The following is a 21,818-nucleotide window of genomic DNA, read 5'->3' on the forward strand; positions in this document are numbered from 1 at the left end:
AGCAACAACAAAATTCACATTTACAAGATATAAGCATTCAAAACTTTCTCTCACTTCCGCCAATATGAATCAGCGATTTTGATGACATCACCCTGCACTTCAGTTTCTCATCAAACTTTGTCCAATCAGATTCTCTCTAGAATCCGAAGGGTCCCACCCCCTACACTATAAATAGACGTTGAAGCTGCAGTCAGTCACTTGTTCACAGTGTTAGTATTTCCTGTGTGGTGAATGACATGTAGTGCACAATGTAGGCGATAGGGAACGATTCAGACAGTTTAAATATGCTTTCGATTGGGGTAAATGAGGTCTGGTTTCGCATTGTGTCACACGAACCGCGGCAGCGCGCACAGTCTGCTCCGGACTTTGGCTCCGGTCCAGAGACGCAATCGCACGGAGCGGATCATATGCGCGAGTCGGCATATATTAAACACTATATTAAACACTCAGCAGGATTATGATCACTGTTTTGTTTTAGTAAGAGTTTGATGTTGAATCTAGGGGTAATAGACTGTGGCTGTCAAATGCTGCTTAAACGCTAATGGTTATTTTATAAAGGGGGCGGGGCTGCTCGATGTCCCGCCCTGTTTTCCTCTTTCAGTTGAAATTACATCACCACAAAGAATAACGCTGTATGTTTCAAAGCACTTCAGTGGACCTTTAAAGCCTGTGTTCCTGAAGGAAATGTTCTTTTCTGAGCATTTGTGGACAAAATAACCTGTTTTCCACAGAGGTCAAATCTAGCTGGAGGAATCAAGCCATTAGTGCTCTGGCAACAAATACCTGCCTGCACTTGTGTTTATGAACCACTGAAACTTCAGGCTGAAGAGTTTCAGCTGTTTTGAGATGCACTTGCTGAGGTTTCTCCGTGTGCCTAATGGAGAGCTGTCCACTCTGGTTTCTTCTCATGAGGACACAAGTGAATCATCATCTCTCGTGATGAAAGCTCTCAGCCCTCACTCACGGCAGCGAGTCCTTCACTGACACTGTAATGAGTTTACCACAGCTCCAGTGCAGGTCCTGGATCAGCGTCGAAGAAGAGAGCACATTTCTGTGTAAATTGTTCATAAAATGTATGTTTTTAAACAGTTAACTTAAGAATGGTTTTATGAATGATTTACACAGATGTTAGTTTTCCTCATGTCATGAATGAGGCCCAAAATGACACACGATTCTCCCAATATGATGGATTTCCACAAATGCTTTTTTCTCAATGACTCTTTTATTTTGTCAGATGAAAATTTAGAGTAGGTGCTGAACTGAATTTGATGCAGATAAGAAACGAAGGCTGTGCGTTAAGTCCATTCAGTGTTTCAGGTTGTTTGTCAGTCTTTCACATGAGGAAACACTGGAGATTCATATTTTCAGTGGACAAAATACATTTTTATTGGGTGAATAATTACAGCTGCGCAATTTATTATTATTATCATTATTATTCATATTATTAATAATAATAAAGATTATGATGATGATATCGTATATTGATTATATATTAACAATGTATTCATTTTAATATATAACTAAATAATAACTATTATTATCATCGTTGTTATTGTTATTAGGAATCATTCACTTTATTTTACAGTCAAATATTACAACAGAAATACTAATTATTTTGTTTTAATTATTAATATTAAATACTTTATTTTATAGTAAAATTTGTTTGCATAGTATTTTTATTTATTAATAATAGTAATATGTGATGATGATGATGATTATTATTGAATATTAATTTTTGTATTTTACTGTGAAATATTACAACAGACAAAAATCTTGATTTTGCTATTATTATTCTTATTGTTAAATACTTGATTTTACAGTTAAAAATGCTTGTGTAATATTTTCATTTAATTATTATCATTTAGTTATTATTATTATTAGTAATAATAATAGTAATAATACATAGTCATATTGATATGATATATAATCACAGTTTTGGACCATATTATGCAGCCCTACAAACAACTACAGCAAACCTAGGGCTTAAAGTTGTATTTTATTATTATTTTTTATTTATTTTTTATTTTTTTATTTCTGAATGTCAAATTAAATATCGCAAATGTATATTGCACAATATTCTACGGAGCCCCTACAGGAACATGGTAGTGGGAAAAAAATCACAGTGAGTTAAAAAATAAAAAATAAAATAATTGGGGTGGGAGGGGAAAAAAATGATTATTTTGCTTTCTCTTGCAAAGTTATTTGCGTTCTCTCGCAAAACTTTTGTTATCTCACAAAACTAGTTGAGTTTGGATAAACACTTTCTGTTTACTTTACAGATTCTAGTGGTTCATACAGTTTTATTTTGAACTTGGACAAAATGGTCAGTGCATGCTTATCAAGGCACTGTTTTGGGACATTCAGAAATGCTTTCACAGACAAGGCTTAAGGCTAGTCCCAGACTAAAATGCTTGTTTGAGCTGTCTCAACTGAAAATATCTGGCTCTGACATAACTTAAAATATGTCAGTGCCATTGTTCTGTCTCAAGATGCACACGTGTAACGTTTTCTTCTAAGGCATTTTTATAAAATGCTTAAATATCTTAATTTAAGTAAGGCCTAGTCCTGTCTTAAGCTAAATCCCGTCTGTGAAACCGAGCCTTAATGTAAAACACTGGAGGATTAAATTCAGTATACACCTTATTATTAAAACATACAGACAAGCGGAATAGCCCAGAATATGAACGTAACCCGGTGAATTGCACGTTAAGCGTATCCCCTATAGAAAGAAAACGCTTAATTAATGGACTAAGACAGTGGTATAAAAAGACCAAATTCGGTATACAGTTTATTAATAAATTATATATGAAAGCAGGTAAGCCCAGAATATGAACAGAAGCGTTTTCCTCCCATAAAGAAAACACGGCTTAATGAAGACTATGCTATAGAGTATGCTATAGAAATTATTAAAAAATATATTCTGTGTATTGTCCAAACGCAAAAAAAAAAATTTCACCCACCGCGATTTTTTTATTTTATTTTATTTTTTTTCCCACCACCATGTACCTTTAGGGGCTCCGTAATTTTCAGTATTATCTGGTATGGTAAGTGTAAGGTTGTAGGTTCAAACCCCACAAGAGTTATTCAGTCTTTATTGTGCCATTAGTCAAGACACTCGTGTTATTTTGGGGTTTGACCCTGTATTACATGAAAACTTGAGTCATGTCATATGAAAATCATTGGCTAAGTAACCATTGATCTGATGTGTGGCAGGTCAGCTATCATCTGCGCTTCACGTACAGCCCCAGAAATGCTCCGGCACGCGAGAAGTCCGAGCTCAACCCCAACAATGATCTGGACTGGCACACGCTCAGTCTGTTTCCTCTGATCCAGCTGCCCGGGCCCAGAGAACAACACGAGCCATGCGGGGGCACGCCAGGTCAGTCTGCACTGATGCATTGTGGGAAATGTTGCTGTAAAGTGCCAATAAACTCAGCATAAGAAAATTACAGGCCATGAATTTCAAAACAGAAAATGTGCTCACCCTCAGGCCAAATTTAGCATTACGTCACTTGTTCACCAACGGATCCTCTGCAGTAAATGGGTGCCGTCAGAATGAGAGTCCAAACAGCTGATAAAAACACCACAATAATCCACAAGTAATTCACATGACTCCAGTCCATCAGTTAATGTTTTGAGAAGTGAAAGGCTGTGTGTTTATAACAAACAAATCCATGATTAAGACGTTTTTTACTTCAGACTGTTTTGTCTGTCAATAATCCATAATAATGCTTCATCCAGTGAAAATGGTTATCCCCTGTTGTCTCTCACACCAAAATCCACCCACATATTTGTTTAAAATGCAATTAGATGTTTTGGACTGTTTTCACTTGTAAACTATGCTTGATCTGTGCATTTCTCTCCTGATTCAGACCAGATTACTTTTTTTAGAGGACTTGTATTTTAGCCATTAGCGACAGTTTAACGTTAAAAACATCTTAATGATTGATTTGTTTCTTACACAAACAGCTTTTCACTTCTCAAGATATTAACTGATGGACTGGAGTGGGGTGGATTACTTGTGCATTATTGTGATGTTTTTATCAGATGTTTGGACTCTCATTCTGACGGCACCCATTCACTGCAGAGGATCCGTTGGTGAACAAGTGACGTAATGCTACATTTCTCGAAGAGCGAGTCTGTAAATTCATGTGTGCTTAATGTTGAATTTTTATGCATTAAAATGTAGATGATGTTAAAGCTAACCTCTGCAAACCTACAATTGTAGGCTAATACAATAGTATCAGTTCTTTAAAAAAAACCAACAACTCTGTAATCAAATTGCCCATCAACGTGCAAATTGGACCTGGTAGCGTCTTCATTTGTGATCGATTTCTTCCTTTAACAGACTTGATACACCAGCTGTCAGTTACCGTCAACAGATGAGATAAACCAGCTTGTTCTCTTGCTTCCTTAATGATCTCTTCCTGTACGTGAGGTTTCCCGTGACAGTGCTAGCTATTGATTAGGAAGTGATTTGGGTTAGTTAGCGCTCTCTTTGTCTGATGGCCTCCAGTGCTGCTAGCGGCTTCAAACGCCTGTCTGTTATTAATCATGAGAGTTGCATTAGCATCGGGTCTGAACTTTGATGACTGTCAACCTCTATTTTAGGCACGGTGCTACAAATTACATCTTGATCTCTGCTTTCATCACTCTTCACGCTTCACCGTCGTCCTTTCATCTGCATGTAATTGCATTGAGTTGCTTTATAGTGCTAGTGACCCCGCACAGAGTGTTTTGATCTTTGAGGGTCATTATGGTTTGTAAAGCCATAAGAAGCAGCGAGGAATTTTCAATAAATGTTTAAGCTTTGTGACTTTCAGAAACTCAGTAGAACTATTATTAGGTGTTTTAGTAGGGCTGCACGATAAATCGATTAGTATCTTTCAGTGAAGCACGGTTCTGTGATCAGTAGTAAATCTCCATCCAAAGTCCAGAAGGTGCTCTCGCGTGGAAACTCCAAATACACCCCGCAGAAGAAATCGCTGCAGCTGAATAAACAGAAGATTTAACTGCTTTCATTGATTCAACGTGACTAGTAAACACACGACTACAACAATATATGGTTTATCTGAGTTCTTATTATTACAATTTTCATTATAATAAAGTATATTTATAATGCAATGCTAATCAAAGCCTTTAATCACTGCTTAGAATACTATGAAATATGTTGCATGCCTTATTCTGTGTAAGAAGCTACATAATCTCACAGGATTTCAAGCACTCGACTGACATTATGAAGTGAGTTTGGAGTAAAAACGTTATTAAATGTGGTATTTTCGCGTGCTTTCAGATGGAGCAGCATTTACTACACAGAGCCGTAGTTCACCGACAAGCTACGCAAACAGCTGTCATTATCACGAATGATTTCTTCGATTTCATAATCGTATGATTATAACGTCTGGGATGTGTTATTATTATTATTATTTTTTGCGTAGCTTGTCAGTTAACTACGGCTCTGTGTAGTAAATGCTGCTCCATCTGAAAGCAGGTGATGGAGATTTACTACTAATCAAAGAACCGGCTTTACTGACAAGATGTGCATGACAATCGTATTCGATTAATCATGCAGCCCTATGTTTTAGAGTTTAACCCATCATTGCTGTGTTTTTTGTAGATTGTAACCCAAAGTATTTTTCATTTTGCCCATTAATTTCATATGATGGTCATTTTTGACCATTAAGAACATAAGTGACTTTTTCTTTTTAAAGATCGTTATGCCTTTCCGAATCATGTCCAATTTTTTGTTTGTGTTCATATAGCAAGTATTTCAAAAGTCCCCAATTTTGTACTATTCTGATGCATTGAAACATTTAATAAAAAATTCACAATCTTAAATATTTATGGTCTAATATGACCAAAGGTTGAGGTTACCGTGAGGCATTTACAATGTTTTTTTTTGTTGGGTGAGGATGCAACAGCAAAAATGTGAAGCTTCTAATATTAGAAAAAAAACACATTAATTCTTCTTTTTTTTTTTTTTTTTTTTTTACCTAAAAGCTGAAAATTCTGAATTTTTACTGTCATTTGTTTTTTGTTCATGACATTGCAACGTCATTGCGATGTTTTTAAAATTAAATATAACTTACTTTACACACAAAAAGGTCAGTATTTGATATTTTTACATTTAGATTGGATTAGATAGATAATCATTTTAATTATAATTTTATAAAAGCATTTACATGCATTCTTCTGGTTGTTTTTTCTTTTGCTTTAAATCATAATTTTATAGTCATTTATTGTGTTTTATTTGTTTATGACATTGCATTGTCTTGGTAACACTGTAAAATTTGTTTTTTTTCTATTTTTTTTAAAGTTTGTAATTGATTTTTACAAAAATAATATTTTTATCATGCATATTCTATTTTTGTGTAGGTTAGGTTGTGCTCCAAAAAAATTGCTCTGTATTTTGTTTTGTTAATTTTTTTTTTATTGCTCTGTATTAAGTTTTGTTTACATCATTTTTACAGTCTTTTTATTATTATTATTTTTTTTGTTGATGTCAGTTTGTAGTGTTAAACTTTTAAAACTGAATGTAACTTCAGACACAAAAAAGATTAATACATTTTGTCACACTAAATATAACACACATTGTCTTTACTGGCTTTACTATTAAAACTGAGTTTTAACGTACAAATTGGCCTCACTCACTTGCATTGCATTAAACCTCACTGTAACCCAGATTTTTGCTCTTTTAAAGAAAAGGCAGGGCAAGTGGAAATTAATATTTGTGGTATCCAACTTTAAACCACAAATGCTGTCGATTGAGCTTGTACTTGTACAGAACCCAGAACATTCTCCTCAGTTTGTTTGATTTAATTAAAACCCTCATCAGTTTGATTGAGTGAATCTCATGCGTATAGTATGTGTCTCTGACATCTCTGGACAGGATATTACCGCGAGGGCTTCCTGCAGGTGCAGCACGCGGTGGACCGGGCCATCATGAAGGCCTACAACAGCACGGCAGCGGCGGCCCTCCTCAAGCGAGCCCAAGTGCTGCTGGCCCGCTTCCCTTACCCAGCGTTCATCTACGACGTCTTCATCCTGGCCATCCAGAACCAGCTGCCACTGCTGCTGGTGCTCAGCTTCACCTACACCTCTCTGAATATCGTCCGCGCTGTGGTGCAGGAGAAGGAGAGGAAACTGAAGGTACACAAAGATGGGCATGGACATGGATCCTGTTGCTCTTGATTTGAGAAAGCTCGACTGAGCTGTGTGTGTGTTTTGCAGGAGTACATGCGCATGATGGGTCTCAGTAACTGGTTGCACTGGAGCGCCTGGTTCCTCATGTTTTTCCTCTTCCTCTCCATCTCCATCTTCTTTGTTACCGTACTTATCTGCGTAAAGGTAAACACAGGTTATATTTACGCTCAAGTTATATGACCTGTTCTTTGTTTGCACCTTGTGCTACTAGAAATACCACTATACTGTTTGCATCTCTGTGAAAAGTTTTTTTGGTTTAGCTCACTTGAGACCTGAGAACCAGTTTTTATCCAGAACAAGTTCCACTTGTTGCACAAAAGCACTGGAATGGACTGTTTTTTGAACATTTACATATTTTCACAGATAAAGATGGTATAGATGGTGATATGCTTGTTTATGATAACATTTTCCTAAAGATATTCATTTAGAGTTTTGCTTTAATTAAAAAAGAGATATTTTTAAAGGTGTTGTTTTAGTATACAGTCAACACCAATTAATTGATGTCCTCAAAAATACAACAAAAATCGTTGAAGAAGTCTCTTTTTTGCAGTAAACGTTAGCATATGCAATTTATATATATGAAATATTATATAATATGGTATGCATACCACTGCTTATAAATGAAAAGAAATGGAGAAAAATTAGGAATAATAATTAAAATATAAAACAGTATCTAAGTATATACATATACTTCTATAAAACTCAAGAATAATACTCAAGACTATGAATTTCATTAGTATTTTGCATGTTAAAATTAAATTAGTATTTTGCATCTATTATCAAGACGTTTGGCCATAATACATTTTTCCAAAGCCAAAAAACCTCACTGTATTCTAAAATGTACACTGATTAACTATCTTTTTTTTTTCCAGTAAACATTAACATACATATACAGTAAGTTTTTTTAAGTGTAAATTTTAAATAGAATTGTATAGTTTATATATATTAAAAAAAAAGTCGTGACGTATTGTCAAGTATGGTGACCCATACTCGAAATTGGTGCTCTGCGTTTAACCCATCCAAGTGCACACACACAGCAGTGAGTAGTGAACAAATGCACACACACACACACACACACACCGTGAACACACACCCGGAGCAGTGGGCAGCCATGCTGCAGCGCCCGGGGAGCAATTGGGGGTTCGGTGCCTTGCTCAAGGGCACCTCAGTCGTGGTATTGAGGGTGGAGAGAGCGCTGGACATTCCCTCCCCCCACCTACAATTCCTGCCGGCCGGGGGCTCGAACTCGCAACCTTTCGATTACGAGTCCGACTCTCTAACCATTAGGCCACGACTTCCCCCAAAAATATATATATATATATAGTACTTGTATAAAAGTGATTTTGTTTCATAATAGCAAAACTGTATTGATATTTTAATTTATACATTTCTATAAACCAAATTGTAATTGAAGGAGTGCAATGAATGGTTAATTCATTTACTAAGGAATCAGAATCATTAATTACAATGAGAATCATAATTGTTAAATTCCTTACGATTCCCATCTGAAAAGTACACTGTTTTCTAGTTTTGCCAAACAGTCGTATATAGGTTGTGTATGTAATGTAACGTTAAGTGTTGTCTCTGTCAGGTGAGTCCTAACGGAGCGGTGTTGACCAACAGCGACCCCACGCTGGTGTTTGTCTTTCTGCTGGTGTTTGCCGTGTCCACCATTAACTTCAGCTTCATGATCAGTGCCTGCTTCTCCAGAGGTGACTTCTCCATCTCTGCTTTGTGAATGTGTGATGTCTCTTTTCAGCTCAGAGCGTAATTGTCCTTACACTGTATTCTCTGTTGTGCATTTATAGCATGTATACTGTATATACAGCCGTTTAATCAAGCGGCATTATTACGGAGAGAAACAAAGCCTCATAATCAAAGGCTGGAGATAGTAGAACGTGAACCAAGAGAAAGCAGTGGTGACTAAAGAAATGAAGGCACATATTTGCTATATTTTTGACTCCGTACATGAACAAACAAAATGAGCTGCATTTAAGCTCAACTCTCACAAAGCTTTCAGAAATTAGCTCTCCTTTATCCATAACCTGCACTACTTTTTTCTTTTCTCTGTCAAACAAAAACCTCTGATTACCACAAACTGTGTAAAAGCCATTAACCAGCTGGGGAAAATGCAGCTATTGACCCTTTTTGATGCTAGAAATGCTTTTAGTGAGTGAAAGCAGGAGTCGTGGCTAGACTGTATTGCGTTTGATTGGCACTTGTGAGCACGGCGGCCCTCAGGTGAGCTAATAATAATATGTGTAGATGTACATACCTGCTTTAAGAGCAGATAACTCTTCATCCTGATGGGAGGAATGAATAGGAAATCAGATGTGCATTGGGGTTTTGTGCGTTTAATTTCATGTCATTATTGTGTTCGCAACGGACTCTTTATGGAAACTGCTCTGATTTGGGAACCGGACATTTCACCGCGTCTGGTTTTCAGTTAAAGCTGTAGTTCAGCAAAAAATTTAAACTCGATCACATGTTGCAAAAAATGTGCAAAAATCATGATTTTTGTAAGCAGTAAATACTCACTTAAATGTGATACTTTTCAAAAGAGACTTAGTATTTGAGGTCAGTTTGCATCTCGAATAAATTAATATTGATTTAAGATTGTATAGATATTTACTGGAAAAAAAAAAAACAAGAGTAAGAAACATTTTTTCCATTTAAGGCTTCAAAAAGTCAAAATGGTACATGGATTTCTTATTTATTTTTATGAAGAACTAGGCAAAACACGTTAGCTTCTGCTGAAATAGCATGCCTTGTGCTCTTACTGTCCCAGCTTGTTCACATTTCAGTGTTTTAAAACCTGGCATGACACATTTAATGTTTTGTTTTTATGTGAAAGCGTTTGTTGAGTGAATTGCATTTAAAAAGGTGCTCAAATATGTTGATGCATTAATAAAGTCATCAAATGATTCCTTTTAAAGTGCGGCTTTGAAAACATTTCAGGCGCTCTGGCATTAAATCGTGACACACAGCATTATGTGTAGGAGGAAATAAGGCAGTGGATGTCTGTATTGCTGTAAAATGCAGCCTCGGGCAGGAAATGTAATATCATATGTTGTCCTGTGTAAAAAAAAAAATCAGCTGACACTGTGCTTTTAAGAGAAATGTTTGCTAAAGGCAAATGCTTTGGTTGACAGTAATATTGTTCGTTGTAGATTTACCTTTTCATATGGTTCATGCTTCATTTGCCTAATGCAACTTTGGTTAGATTTTCATCTCAAAGATTATGAAATAATCCATTTCTGAAATAATCTGAGTGTAAAAGAGTGTTCATATAGTTTACTCATTTCATCACAATACTAAAAACCAAAAAGGTACTTAAAGCTAATTTAGGACAAGTACGTTTTTATTTTATTTTTTTGTTGCATTTTTGTTACTGCAGTTTATATAATAGTCTTTATTTGTGGTATATTTTTATATTTATTTCAAATTTGAATTTATTTTTTTGTTTATTTGTATTAATGTGTTTGTATTTTTATGAATTTATTTATTTATGGAACTGTTTAATTTCATTCATTTACATCCATTTCCTTTTTTATTTATTTTATTTAAAATGAAAACCAGTGCAACAAATACTACCATGATGTATAAAACAGTTTAACTATAATTTAATTTAATTACAGGTTCAAAATAATAAAAAATTCTTAATAATCCTACAATTTGATCTCTTCTTTAAGCAACATAGAATGTCTTTGTTTGATTTTAAAGGTGAAATATGACCTGAGCATTTTCCTGATGGGATCTCGTTTCCTCATAACTGTTGAGTTAACATGATAATTTATTGTTGTTGTTTTCTACAGCTGCTGTATGTGAAGCAGAGGTCAGCTGTTTTTTTCTTACAGCACAGTGAGGCCATGTGTCTGAAATCGAATCGGTGCGGTACAATGACCTGTATTCAAAAGCCCATGGAGACTCTGCTCTCGGGTTTAGAAAGACAGAAAATGGACCTTAATCAGCACGTCCTGCTCTGCCAGTCCGGCCCATTCAAAGCCCAAATGACATATTGTTAATGACATATATAGCCCAGTGTGTCATTTTTCTTCCGTTTGTTGAGCAGTGGTGCCACTTTTTTCACTGCGCTTTCTCTCATCACCACTCACTCTTTGGCTCTTTTGTGGCTGTTCGAGGGTTGAAGGTAATGCAGCTCAAGGCTGTCTGTGAGTGAGTGCAGGGGTTTGATTCTGGAGCCTCATAATGAAGACTCATTCACATCACACGTCCGTCATTACATCTCACACACTGAATCTCATGCTGGTCAGAGTGAATGGCACAAAAACAGCCAGGTCACATTTGCCCCAAAATTATTTCTTAGTTTGTAAAATGCTTCCCGGAGAAACGTCTGTAAAATAATGTCACACTGTATTTATGTATGTAAATAATAATATAATTTTACTTTTTTTGTTTGTTTGCTTTCCTTTACAGTTGCCTCTTTTTTTTTTTTTTTTTTTTTTTTTTTTTCCTGTCAGAATCAGATTTTAATAAATTTTCCCCCAAATTCTATGTAATGTGACAAAATAATTAATGTTTTTTTAATTGTTTTAAAAATAAAATAAACATAAAAATAAATCGTATTTAAATATCATTTTTTTCATAAATAATGGTAGTTTTTGGTGTTTTTTTTTCTCAGACAAAATTAGACAACTGTACATTTGTCTCCAAATTCTCATTAATATAATGTAAAATAAATAAAACACTATATAAAACATTAAAAATAAATATTTAAATACTATGTATGCATTTATAAACTATTAATGAATATAATTTATAAATAAAATTATAATTTAATTTAAACATTTATAAATAAAATAAAATGTATAAATAAAACGCATTTGCTGTTAGATTTTTTTTTAAATCAGCATGAATTAGTTTATTACTAACTGTAATAACTATATTATTAATTTTATAAAATGTTTTTATAAAGTGCATATATATCATGGTGTGATGTTTTTTTTATTTCTTCTTTTTTTTTTCTTATTTTATATAACTTTCACAATTACCTATTTCTTTCCTGAAGCAGACTTCCATACATTTCTTCCCAAATTCACATTAATACAATATGAAAAAATAATGAAATTTAAAAATTTGATAAACAATTAAAATAAAATATAAAAATAAATATTATTGCAATATCAAAGTGTCTTCAAATGGTAGTATGTGTATTGCTGTCTTCACTTAAATAAGTATAATGTATTATATTACAGGATTTTTTATGTAGAGAATCACCTTTGGCAATAATGGGAAATACGAAAACACACACACACACACACACACACACACACACACATATATATATATATATATCTGTGTGATTTTTATTTCTTATTTAATTTTTTTCTGAGCCAGAAACTTTCTCCCTAAATTCTCATTAATATAATGTGAAAAATAATGAACATTGAAATATGAATAGCTTTAAAATTAAAGTGAAAACATGAAAATAAATATTATTTAAATAAGTTATATCACAGTATTTTTTTTTTTTAAAGAGAATCACCATTGTGAGTATTTGGAACGCAATACAATGTTTAAAACAATGACACAATGTAAAACATCTTAAAGCTCTTAAAAAGCCATCTTTAAGTGAAATGTATTTTGTCATGTCTTTCAGTGTGAATGTGTTGGACCTGTTCTTCTGATGTTCTCAAATAATTCTAAGCAAAACAGTTTTAATTAAATGTTTTCCTCTCCTGTAGCGAATGTGGCCGCAGCAGCGGGCGGCTTCATCTACTTCCTGAGCTACCTGCCGTACATCTTCCTGTGGCCTCGCTATGACCTGCTGTCACACGCACAGAAAGTGTCCGCCTGCCTCATCTCCAACGTGGCCATGGCCATGGGAGCCCAGCTGATCGGCATGTTCGAGGGCAAAGGTCAGGGGTCCGACTGAACCGACACTGCTGCTGCTCTAATCACACATCTCAAGCTGACACTCATGTTCTGTGTGGTCCTCAGGGACGGGGATCCAGTGGCATAATCTGTTTGAGCCGGTGACGGTGGACGATGACTTCTCTCTGGCTCAAGTGCTGGGTCTGCTGCTGCTGGACTCGGTGCTGTACGGTCTGGTGGCCTGGTACATGGAAGCCGTGTTTCCGGGAGAATATGGAGTCCCTCGTCCATGGTACTTCTTCATTCTGGTAAGTATTGTCTACATCAGTGGTTCTCAAACCTGTCCTGGGGACCCCCAGCCACAGCATATGATTCAACACACCTGATTCAACTCACCAGCTTATTAGTGGAGTCTGCAAGACATGAAATGGGTATGAAACTATTTCATGTGAAACTGTGCTCAAAGTAGGTTTATTTTGGCCTTGTGAACTTAAGTAGTGAGAACCAGCACGAACGCAAGTTAAGTGACTTTCCTGACCGACAGGCTCTTGAAAGACCGGAAGCATTTGGTCTCGGCAGGAAAACCGTGTTATGTCATCAAGACAGCCAGGAAGTGCATGTACAGCCTTATCTCCAGACATACAGGATCTACTGTAGGGTGTGAAAGGGAGGGGATGAAGAACAGTGATTTGTGCAGAGCCATTGTACATCTAGGACACCCACTGCGTCAATGCTTGTGTTTGTAGACAGGCTTATCAGCGGAGCGGCAATTCAGAGGGAAAGTGATACGAAACAATGGCCTTCTGGGTCACACCTTTGACTCAGTGGATGTCTAGCATGTTAATACACAAATTCCTTTGTACACAGAGTGTAACGTAATGAATGACCTAGTTTTTGAGCTAATCTGTAAGTTTTCATAGATTTATGGGTTTGCGGGAACTTCTTACACTCAGTTAGTTACTTATTAGCTATGTTTTTAGAGGTGTTTTCTAAGGCAAGCATCACTATTACTGTTGTTCATGTTTGGGGATTTGAATGGCTCTGACAGTTTATACTGTGGACGTGATGAATACATTACATTACATTACATTAAATGTTACCTGAGCACTCTACTGAAATGAACCAAACTATGCTGGTTTATTAATAAATCTTAAACCAGTTTATGCTGGTTTTACCTGGTCTTCTGCCTGGACTGTATTCACCTGGGGACTTGAGAAAACTTCCAAGTAGGCTTCAAGATGACTTGAAATGATTTCAAATAAGGCAAAAAAGCATTACAATAAGATAAACTAATAGGAATCTTGATATTTCTTGTTTTAATAATTTAAATTTTATTATTTCTCACACCAGGGTTCAAACTGTCTAGAAAAATCTGGATATATGAGGAAGGCTAATTTTAAAAGTGTGATTTTTAGACCTGGAAAAGTCCTACGATATAAAAAATATATAACTCCATGGGCAATTTTATACATTTTTCTAGTTATGCCAAGTGTTACCGCTTTATAAATTGAGTAAAAAATAAAAAGACCAGCAAACCAGCTTAGGCTGGTTTAAGCATGTTTTTTCAGCAATGCAGATTTACAATTATCAGTAAAACTGGTGGAACAAATTCCTATATTATACATATTTAAAGTCATTTTTTACTTGACAGACTTTAGACATTTAAGGTGCAGTCATGTTTATTGGATTTTTACATTGAAATCCAGTTATTTCAATGTGAATCCGCGCAATGTGGCTCAAGTTGGTTTCGCAATTGGTTCAAGTTAGTCACTCTAACTTGAACCAATGTTAGGGGAAGTCGTGGCCTGATGGTTAGAGAGTTGGACTCGTGATCCAAAGGTTGTGGGTTCGAGTCTCCGGCCGGCAGGAATTGTAGGTGGGGGGAGTGAATGTCCAGCGCTCTCCCCACCCTCAATACCACGACTGAGGTGCCCTTGAGCAAGTGTGTGTTCACGGTGGGTGTGTGTTCACTGCTGTGTGTGTGCACGTTGGATGGGTTAAATGCAGAGCACGAATTCCGAGTATGGGTCACCATACTTGGCTGAATGTCACTTCACTTCACTTCACTTCACTAATTCGCAGCAGAAATGGCTTAGTTTTTCTACAGAGTAATGGTTTGCATTTCAGCATTAAATGTGGTTGAAACGTAACTTTACGTATAAACTAAATATTTACAGAAACCTCTGAAACAGAAGATCGATTGAATTGCATCAGTAAATTCATGTTTTACCTGACAGACTTTGAATGCTTAAACTGCGGCTGCATTTTTACCATTTTTGAGTCAATATTCAACGGCAAAATCCAGTTTTTTTCCAATAGGAATCCATGCAATCAGGAATTTTGCAACAAATTCAATTGGTTATGTGAACCAAGGACAACATTAACCATAAAGATAAAGTTTTAAAAATCGTTCTAAATTCTAGAGAATATCAGAATCTAATTTCTCGGACGGCTGAAGGTCTGGAATCCATGGCAGCTTTCATTGGCCAAGGCCCGCCCATGAGGCCGTTTGACCGACATGTCAAACAATCAATCACAGTTCATTTTGTTCAGCGTCTTATTTCGGGGCGTGGAAATGTCACCACAATAAAACTCTCAAAAGTATTTTAAAGATCTATGCTGCGAACTTTAAATATTTCACATACTTTTGAAAATCCAGCTTTTAGTTGATCCTGATAAGCGCTCGTCATCACAGTTGTAAACACGATGGCTTTCTTCTTTCGTGAGGGGGTTTGGCGCCACAGCATTTTTGTTTCCAGGCAGAACGTTAAAGAACACGACACACACGTTTCCCTGGAATCCTGTATAATTCAACCAATCCGATGACGACTTTGAAACTCCTGAAGTGTTTCCACTTTTGTGTGCCATATGCATCAGACGTTTAGCCAAAGGTCCGTGGGCGTGACTTCTGAGGCTGAGACTTATCAGAATCCACAGCACAACTATCATAATAACATTTACATAGGAATAATATAATTGGAATCACTTTCAGAATATTTATTTTTTTCAAGCTGATGAACGATAAAAACATTGACTGCCAACCAGAATCCAGCCTTGGTGTGAACACTAATATAGTTATGATTGTCTTATAATTATCATTCTTAATGTATACAGGCCTTTGCACTCATTAATATTTTATGAGAGAGAACATTATCTGAATCTTTATGAAACAAATGGGAAATATTTAGCCATTATGGTGTAATGTTATGTGTAACAATCTAATATTTCTCCTCCTCATCTGCGCTTAGCCCTCATACTGGTGCAGCAGCCCTCGTGTGGCCCTACTGAAGGAGAAGGAGGAAGAGGAGGAAGCAGAGAAGGTGTCGAAGGGTGAATTCATCGAAGAGGAGCCAGCTGGACTGGTCTCGGGGGTCAAGATCAAACATTTGGCAAAGGTATTATCAGATGCATGGTGTTTTGCTTTAATAATATTAGAGGCATAGGGGACAGATGGTAGACTCTGTGTGCAAGGTCGGTGTGACAGAGACATGGATCACCTGTAGAAACTGTGAATCCTTCTGTCGCAGGTGTTCAGAGTGGGAAATAAGACCAAGGAGGCGGTGAGGGATTTAACGCTCAACATGTTCGAAGGCCAGATTACTGTTCTGCTCGGTCACAACGGAGCGGGCAAGACCACCACACTTTCAATGCTGACAGGTAATGAACACAGCAATGTAGTTTTATGTGTAAGATAGTGTGACTGTCTCTCTCAAATGGCTTTAGGAAATGTGATTCACTTTAGTGAGTCAGTTTGTTTGCATGGTTTTAATGAACTGGTTCAATAAATGATTCATTTGAATCATATGTTTTGTGTTCTTGTAGCATCCCATATGACATTGTATATCATCAGTTTTGTGGTGGAATAAAAATTTAGTTAAATACTGCTTTTTACAGTTATGTTTATGATTCAGTTAAATTATATTTTTAACACTTAAGTGTTATATTGTAAATCTTGTGGCAGTTAAAAACAGAACTGAATGATATAATCTGATAATAAGTCGAATGTCCTCTTATGTAGTTAGCTACTTATGTCAGTAGCTTGTTATGTAATGTAGCTATATTCTTTTAAAAAATAGTATCTTGGCTGTTTAACTACATTCAATTATGTAAATTAATCAAGTAGTTTGTAGCTATTTTGAAAGTGGCGTCACAATTTATATAAACTGATTATAAGATTTTTTTTTAAGACTTTTTAAATATTGATTGACCCCTTAAATATTTTCATAGTTTAGCTACTTTTTTAGCAGCTTGTATTGCTACAAGCTAGTCTCACATTTAATTTACCTGAAATTATGATTAGCTTTTAGCTAGTTTGAAAGTAGCTTCATAAATTGATTATAGGTAGGTTTTTAAAAATATATTTTCCCCTTAAAATCCATAACAGTTTAGCTATTCTTTGTTAGCAGCATGTAATATAGCTACAAGGTTATGCAGTTTCAGTTTACTTTATGATTAGCTTGTAGCTAGTTTGAAAGTACTGTAGCTACACAACACTGTATATAAACTGATTATAAATTGTTTGAAAAGATATATTATCCCTCACAGTTAAGCTGCTCTTTGTTAGCATCTTGTATAGCTACAAGCTAGTAATTAATTTACCTTGGTATTATGATTAGCTTGTAGTTAGTTTCAAAGTAGTTTCACAACACTGAATATAAACTGATTATAAGTTGTTGTTGTTTTTCCCCCTTAAATACCTTCACAGTTTAGCTACTTTTAGTGTTAACAGTAACTAGGATAGCTTTCATTTACTTTGAAATTAGCTTGTAGCCTGACAGTTTCATTCATATTTAAGTCATTTAGCAAATCCAGTTCTTATCCAGAACAACTTACAAAAGTCTTTAGATCTGCATATTTATTAACTAAACACAGCCCTCTGATCGCACACATTCATTCTTGCCAAGTCAAGCTAAACGATATCTCTTATAGCAGCTACACCATTGATTCAGCTGTAACTGTAAACAGTGATAACGGAGGTCAGTCAGAGTTGATCGCTTCTTTACATCATTCAAACTCTCTTTGTCTCTTCTTTCTCAGGCCTTTTCCCGCCCAGCAGCGGTGGTGCGTACATTAACGGTTACGACATATGTCAGGATATGGCTCTGATCCGCCGCAGCCTGGGTCTGTGTCCGCAGCACGACGTGCTTTTCGACAACCTCACTGTCCGAGAACACCTGCTCTTCTACACACAGGTAGATACAGACCGAGGACGTCTGCATACATACCCAACTCAGCTACATTATCAGTTTTTCTGATAAAATGTTCTACGTGCTCTTTTTTAAAAAAATGATCTTTATTTGTAATAAAGTGCAGCAGTTCCCACCCACATTATCAGTGACATTATCAGGAAAATAAAATTCTATTCATTTTTTTCCCATATGGAGAACCTTTTTTTTTTAATGGTTTTAGTTTTAGTCTAATTATTATAATCTTGCCAGCTATGAGGTAAATCAAATTTGATTTGAAGCAGTAAGCTATTTGAAAATTGGACAAAAAGACAAAGACTGTGTACTTAACATCTTTAATGAGGGAAAGAGCTATAAACCCATGAAGCATTATTGGTGACAATCAAATTAAAAAACAATGGAGAAATATGAAATTGTTCATTTAGAGTTATTAATATAGAAATGTTTTTAAGTTTGTTGCAAAATATGCTTATAGAAATGAATATACAAATATAGAAGTAGTTCAAGAGAGCTGGGAGTGACTTTCTGATTGGTGAAGATTCCTCTGCAGAATCATGGGTAATATAGTTTTTCACCAGGAATGTGTTGGCCAATGGCTTCGACAATAGGTTTGCAAGTTATTGTTTAAAAAAAATCTGTGGCCTATGGAGAAAATGAATAGTATTTTTACTTCTGGAACCAACTGTTACTCTGTATTCAGCATTGAGATGGATCTTTACATATCTTGTCTTTTATTTTCAGTTGAAGGGTTATCCTTGTGAAAAGATCCCTGATGAGGTGGACCGCATCCTTCGGATTCTGAATTTGGAGGACAAGCGTCATGCGCGATCCAAAACCCTCTCTGGCGGGATGAAGAGGAAGCTTTCCATCGGCATTGCTTTAATTGGAGACTCAAAGGTCAGGCAACACTTTGTATTTCACAGTGCATTTTACACTATATTGCTAAAAGTATTGGGTCACCCCCTTCTAATGAACATGTTTGACATTTGGGTACAAATCTTAATGTTTAAGCATATAATGGTATTCTAGGGAATTGTGTGCTTCTAATTTTTATAGCAACAGTTTGGACAGAACCCTTTTCTATTCTAACATGACAGTGCCTCTGTGTATAAGTCACGGTTCAAAAAGACATGATTGATTGAGTCAGTGTGGAAGAACTTGACTGGTCTGCAGAAAGCCAAGTCCTGATCCCAGCTGAACTCCTCTGGTGTGACTTTATATGCAGACCTTGAGCCAAAAACTCATCACCAAACACCAATGACTTGTACATAAGGGTAATGTCATTTTAGACACGTCCAAAACTGTTTCAACAGAGATGGAAATACAATTTTTAAATACATGAATTATGTTTCCATCTTTGTTGGCACAGTTTTGTTAGTGCCTTTTTCTGTTCTAAAGAAGGGGGTGTCACAATACATTTGTCCTTATAGTGTCTATACAAGTCATTGGTGTTTGGTGATGAGTTTATGGCTCAAGGTCTGCATTTAAAGTCACACCAGAGGAGTTCAGCTGGGATCAGGACTTGGCTTTCTGCAGACCAGTCAAGTTCTTCCACACTGACTCAATCAATCATGTCTTTTTGAACCGTGACTTATACACAGAGGCACTGTCATGTTAGAATAGAAAAGGGTTCTGTCCAAACTGTTGATATAAAATTAGAAGCACACAATTCCCTAGAATACCATTATATGCTTAAACATTAAACATTGTACTCATAGAAATTACTAAAGTAGTCAAGCATGTTCATTAGAAGGGGGTGACCCAATACTTTTGGCAATATAGTGTATATTTAGCAGGTGATTTGTTACGTTTCATTTGCATTTGTGTTCTGTGTATTTATTTCCATGTCGGTCCAGGTTTGTTTATGCTAGTTAGCATGGCTATGCTGACTATATAAGCGAGGTAAAGAAATTTAAACCGCTTCCTGTCATGTTTACACTGTTCTGTCATAAAGGCAAAAATACCAAAAATAAATCTTAAAAAAAAAAAAGGAAATTGTTTCCAATTAGCGTTAGCCACTCTAATGCTAACAATCCATGTGCTTTTGTTTATTTCCCTGTAGGTGGTGATGCTGGACGAGCCCACCTCAGGAATGGACCCCTCAGCCCGCCGGGCCACCTGGGACCTGCTGCAGGGCGAGAAGCGTGGCCGCACCATCCTGCTGACCACACACTTCATGGACGAGGCCGACCTGCTGGGAGATCGGATCGCTATCATGGCCAGCGGAGAGCTCCAGTGCTGCGGCTCGCCGCTCTTCCTCAAGAACAAATATGGTGAGACCACTGCAAGATCATGACAGGAACAGAAAGAGGTTCTCACGGGACGTTTGTGGATATCCATTAGGGTAATGCGGCCCTGAGTGTAGACATGGGGTTACATTATTAAAGAGCTCCAGATTGCGTCAGTGAAACACTGTCTGTTTGTTTGCTTTACTGCGGATTCGTTTTTAACAAGAGTGTTCGACACAGGCTTTTCAGAGAGACTGTAAAAGACGATGCAGTGCTGAGTCTGACTATTGGATCCAGTAGTAATGTTGCAACACATAAGTGTGAGTTACCACTATTGCGCTGTTTGTTCCAGATCGTTTGATGTGTACAGAATATTGATAAATTTCTAACCCAAATGACCCTTGTTGTTTTCAGGGTACATCACAGCAACTATCCATCTATTATTATTATTTTTTAAGTTATATTTATAGGCTTTATATGCCTTTATTTGGACAGGACAGTAGAGAGCAGACAGGAAATCATTGGGTAGAGCGAGAGGGGAACGGGATCGGCAAAGGACCACGAGACGGGATTCAAACTCGGGTCGCTGCGAGTGCAGTTGTGCTGTATGTCTGCGCACTAACCACGAAGGCATTGGCACGGGCCCATCTATTATTTTAATATGCAAAACCAATCATAGCAGTTGGCATTTACTTCCATTTACTTGAATGCATCTCGCCTATAAAAACAGACTGTTCTGCAGAAAGGGTCAAAAACAGGACACAAAATAGCCTATTTCTGCTAAATGCTGATGCTTTTTGATGTAAAAATCTTGTTTACACTAGAAGTAGACCTGAGAGAACATTATAAAATAATAATAATAAAAAAGCAGTTCATGACCCCTTTAAAATTAGTGTTTTGATCCAACAAAAATTTTGCTTCTAGCTAGTAGTCTCCAAAAAAATAAAAATTATCTGATTTAATCTTGTATTTCTACAGGTGCTGGTTACCACATGGTTATAGTAAAGGATGCTTTTTGTAACGTGTCCGAGATCACTCGCCTAGTGCACATGTATGTGCCTGATGCCACTCTAGAGAGCAGTGCAGGCGCTGAACTCTCCTACATACTGCCCAAAGAAAGCACCAGCCGGTAAGACAACACTGACTTCACATGTTTACTGCGTAGTGTACTGTGCACTGTGCTTAAAATAGTGAAACAGGATGCATTATGCAGTGCAACTGTATTAAGAAACATTGTCCACTTTACCTAATTATGTTGCATGTTAAATGCAGCGAAAAGTGGTTGGTCATTCAGTTTTCTAGTGCATATAGACGTCTGCATACTGGCAACAATGCTGCATACTGCAAAAACATCTACATGGTAGAA

At 36.4% G+C, this 21,818-nt stretch overlaps 1 protein-coding gene across 1 annotated transcript in view; it reads left to right on the forward strand.

Moving 5' to 3' along the window:
• The window catches only part of LOC306849255 (phospholipid-transporting ATPase ABCA3-like), a 52,521-nt gene that overhangs the window by 18,466 nt on the left and 12,237 nt on the right, over positions 1-21,818 (forward strand). Inside the window, exons 5-16 of the mRNA XM_079384161.1 lie at positions 3,214-3,379; positions 6,890-7,149; positions 7,231-7,347; positions 8,795-8,915; positions 12,909-13,082; positions 13,165-13,346; positions 16,287-16,433; positions 16,566-16,695; positions 18,076-18,230; positions 18,966-19,121; positions 20,287-20,497; positions 21,431-21,581. Coding sequence (XP_079240287.1) covers positions 3,214-3,379; positions 6,890-7,149; positions 7,231-7,347; positions 8,795-8,915; positions 12,909-13,082; positions 13,165-13,346; positions 16,287-16,433; positions 16,566-16,695; positions 18,076-18,230; positions 18,966-19,121; positions 20,287-20,497; positions 21,431-21,581 — 1,970 coding nt within the window. The remainder of the gene's footprint in view (positions 1-3,213; positions 3,380-6,889; positions 7,150-7,230; positions 7,348-8,794; positions 8,916-12,908; positions 13,083-13,164; positions 13,347-16,286; positions 16,434-16,565; positions 16,696-18,075; positions 18,231-18,965; positions 19,122-20,286; positions 20,498-21,430; positions 21,582-21,818) is intronic.

The sequence above is a fragment of the Barbus barbus genome (genome assembly GCF_936440315.1).
Source record: "Barbus barbus genome assembly, chromosome: 3".
Taxonomy (NCBI): domain Eukaryota; kingdom Metazoa; phylum Chordata; class Actinopteri; order Cypriniformes; family Cyprinidae; genus Barbus; species Barbus barbus.